Source organism: Dasypus novemcinctus, unplaced genomic scaffold, assembly GCF_030445035.2.
Source record: "Dasypus novemcinctus isolate mDasNov1 unplaced genomic scaffold, mDasNov1.1.hap2 scaffold_69, whole genome shotgun sequence".
Taxonomy (NCBI): Eukaryota; Metazoa; Chordata; class Mammalia; order Cingulata; family Dasypodidae; genus Dasypus; species Dasypus novemcinctus.
Genome location: NW_026688628.1, coordinates 2,057,069 through 2,059,951, shown reverse-complemented (window position 1 = coordinate 2,059,951; position 2,883 = coordinate 2,057,069). Strand labels below are relative to the sequence as shown.

Here is a 2,883-nt window from a genome sequence, read left to right as displayed (position 1 = left end):
GTGATGGGATAAAACAAGAGAAACAACTCCTTACTGAAGTAGTTTTTTGATGAATTCTGAAATAAAGAGGAGCAGAGGGAGAAAGCTTTCATTCTTGAGCTCAGAAGGTCAGTCTGAAAGTGGCAGGCATCCTGCCTTCTTACAGTGAGCAGAGCTTCTCTTTAAGCAGTTACATTTATCAGGAGAAAAAGGAACACAGAGCAGGAAGGTGAAGAGCATTAGCACAGAGGATTAGAGAGGCTGGATTAGCAAGTCTGAAATGTACATTCAATGGTTTCAAGGCAACAAGGAAGGACATTCATTCCCATTTTGATGACATGAGTTAAAATATGACTCAGAGTGGATCTTCAGAAGAAATCATTCAGCACTTGAGGGTTAAGTAAGGGTTTTGCTAAGGGTGAATGTGAAAATAAACTTTATGAAGGAATCAGGTGTGAGGATAATAACCATTAATGACTGACACATCAAGAAATGCCTTTCTATGAAATCAGATTACTCAAATTCTGAAATATGTTCAGATTTTATAGGAAAAGATAACAGTATTTCACACAAAAGAGAAGTATAAACATATTAAATTTAGTGAGCCTGATATTATTAATATATAAATACTTTTCCCCACAGGTAATATTTACCTATCAAGAGTTGCAAAAGATTCTTTTAAACAGAGAAAACTAAGCATCAATGTACTTGCAAGGTGTACATAGAGAATCATGAGAAATGTTTGATGGTATTCAATGTAATCATTTATTGGTCATGGAATGGATTATAATTGATTTTAATATTTTGATAAGCTCTGAATAAATAGTCCCTTTGATTTCTACTCTGGTTTTGCAAATCATATTATCATAAATCTTAACATTCATGGAACAGGTCTAATGAGACAAGGATGCATAGAAATAGCATATGTTAAATCTTTTTAATCTTCCAGGCAAAACTTTATCTTCAAGAAGATCCATTTTATGCAAACATAGGCACAAGGTCATGAATATTATATTTTATTGCTCTGTCATCCTTGAAACAAGTATAAAATGTAGACTGAAAGGAGCAAGAGGAAACATTATGTTAACTCATATTAACCAAAATATATTAGAGAAAATAAAAGTGGATTAATGTGAAGCAAAGTAGGAGCATAGATTCCTTCTAAATGTGTATCCTCCATGTTTCATAGGGATTGTCTGACTCTTCATGGCAAAGGGAAATGTTCCTAAGATGCCCAACTCCACCACTGTGACTGAATTCCTGCTTACAAGATTTTCTGATGTGTGGGAACTCAGAGTCCTACATGCCATGCTATTCTTATTGATATACTTGGCAACCCTGATGGGGAATCTTCTCATTGTCACAGGAATCACTTTCAATTGGAAACTTCACACCCCCATGTATTTCTTCCTTAGGAATCTGTCTGTCTTAGACATGTGCTACATTTCTGTCACAGTCCCCAAGGCATGTGTCATCTTCCTGCTTAACAACACGGCAATCTCCATGGCTGGATGTGCAGCTCAGATCTTCTTTGTGCTCTTCTTTGCTGTGGTAGAGCTGCTGTTGCTCACCATCATGGCCCATGACCGCTATGTGGCCATCTGCCAGCCCCTCCACTACCCCATGATCATGAACTCTCGGGTCTGTGTCCAGATGACTCTGGCCTCTGTACTCAGTGGTCTGGCCTACTCAGGATTCCACACTGGAAACACATTCCAGCTGCCCTTCTGTCAGTCCAACGTGGTCCATCAGTTCTTCTGTGACATCCCCTCTCTTCTGAAGCTCTCCTGCTCTGACACCTTAAACAATGAAATTTTAATTTTTATCTCTGCGGTAGTGATTGCTGGTGGCTGCTTCATCTTCATCATCATGTCTTATATTCACATATTTTCTACTGTGCTCAAGTTTCCAACCAGGGGTGAGAGAGGAAAGGCTTTTTCCACCTGTGTCCCTCATATCCTCGTGGTGACTGTCTTTGTCAGCTCAGCAGCTGCTGTACATGTGAAGCCATCCTCCAGCTCACCTACAGTTCAGGATATGCTCACCTCTGTGTTCTATTCTATAGTCCCTCCTTTCTTGAATCCTATAATCTATAGTCTTAGAAACAAGGAGGTAAAGGAGGCTGTAAAGAGAGTTATGGGGAGAAAACTTTATTCAAGAAAATGATAGCATAATTATTTGAAGCTGAAGTTTTAAATCATGAAAATAATCAATTCTCAGACTAGTGTTTTAGGGAATTCTTGTTTACCTGTGATCCAAATCGCTCCCCTTTGATCCAAAAGGGGGTTACTTAGAAATGCATTTTGGTCTTAATTACCTCAATGAACTTACTTTTCATTGAAGTTGCAAAAGGTCTAGGCACCGAATAGCACAGCAGGTTGCAGTTTCCAGGTATACTCTGAAGTACCCCCAGAGAAGTGTCCCTTGACCCTTCCAGCAAGTTTCCTACCTGTGTTTGTGTTTTAAAATTGGAAGTGCTGTTTAGACAATGTAACATTTAATGGTTGTGGAAAAAAAAACACCACCACCTAATTTTAAGAAACCAGTGTTTCAGGGAAGAGGGGAGACCTGCTATGGTATCCTCTTTCAGTGGGTTTACATGAATTTATGCATATTTGAGAGTGTCTTGATCCAAAGAACAAGGATCCTGGATGTCCTTTATTACTCTCTTATTTAAATTTCATTTGAAAGTATCCAGTACTTTGGTCTTGGCTTTGATTACCTGTTGTTGCTGTCCCAGCCAAATTATCGGTATGTAGGAGAAGAGCAAAATTTCATAGTGGCCTAATACTTTGTGAATCTTGTTGCTATAGGTTGGTTTGCAGGAGAGAAACAGGCACAGCCAACACTAAAACCTGAGAGGAAATCAGGAGTTTGTTTTTAAAATAATATTTACATTCTTTT

At 38.5% G+C, this 2,883-nt stretch overlaps 1 protein-coding gene across 1 annotated transcript; it reads left to right on the top strand.

Annotated features, from left to right (window-relative positions):
* Positions 1–1,209: 1,209 nt before the first annotated feature.
* Positions 1,210–2,145, top strand: LOC131277856 (olfactory receptor 14C36-like). Its single transcript, XM_058292956.1, has one exon. It carries the CDS (start codon positions 1,210–1,212, stop codon positions 2,143–2,145), a length of 936 nt encoding a protein of 311 aa, XP_058148939.1.
* The last annotated feature ends 738 nt before the right edge of the window (positions 2,146–2,883 follow it).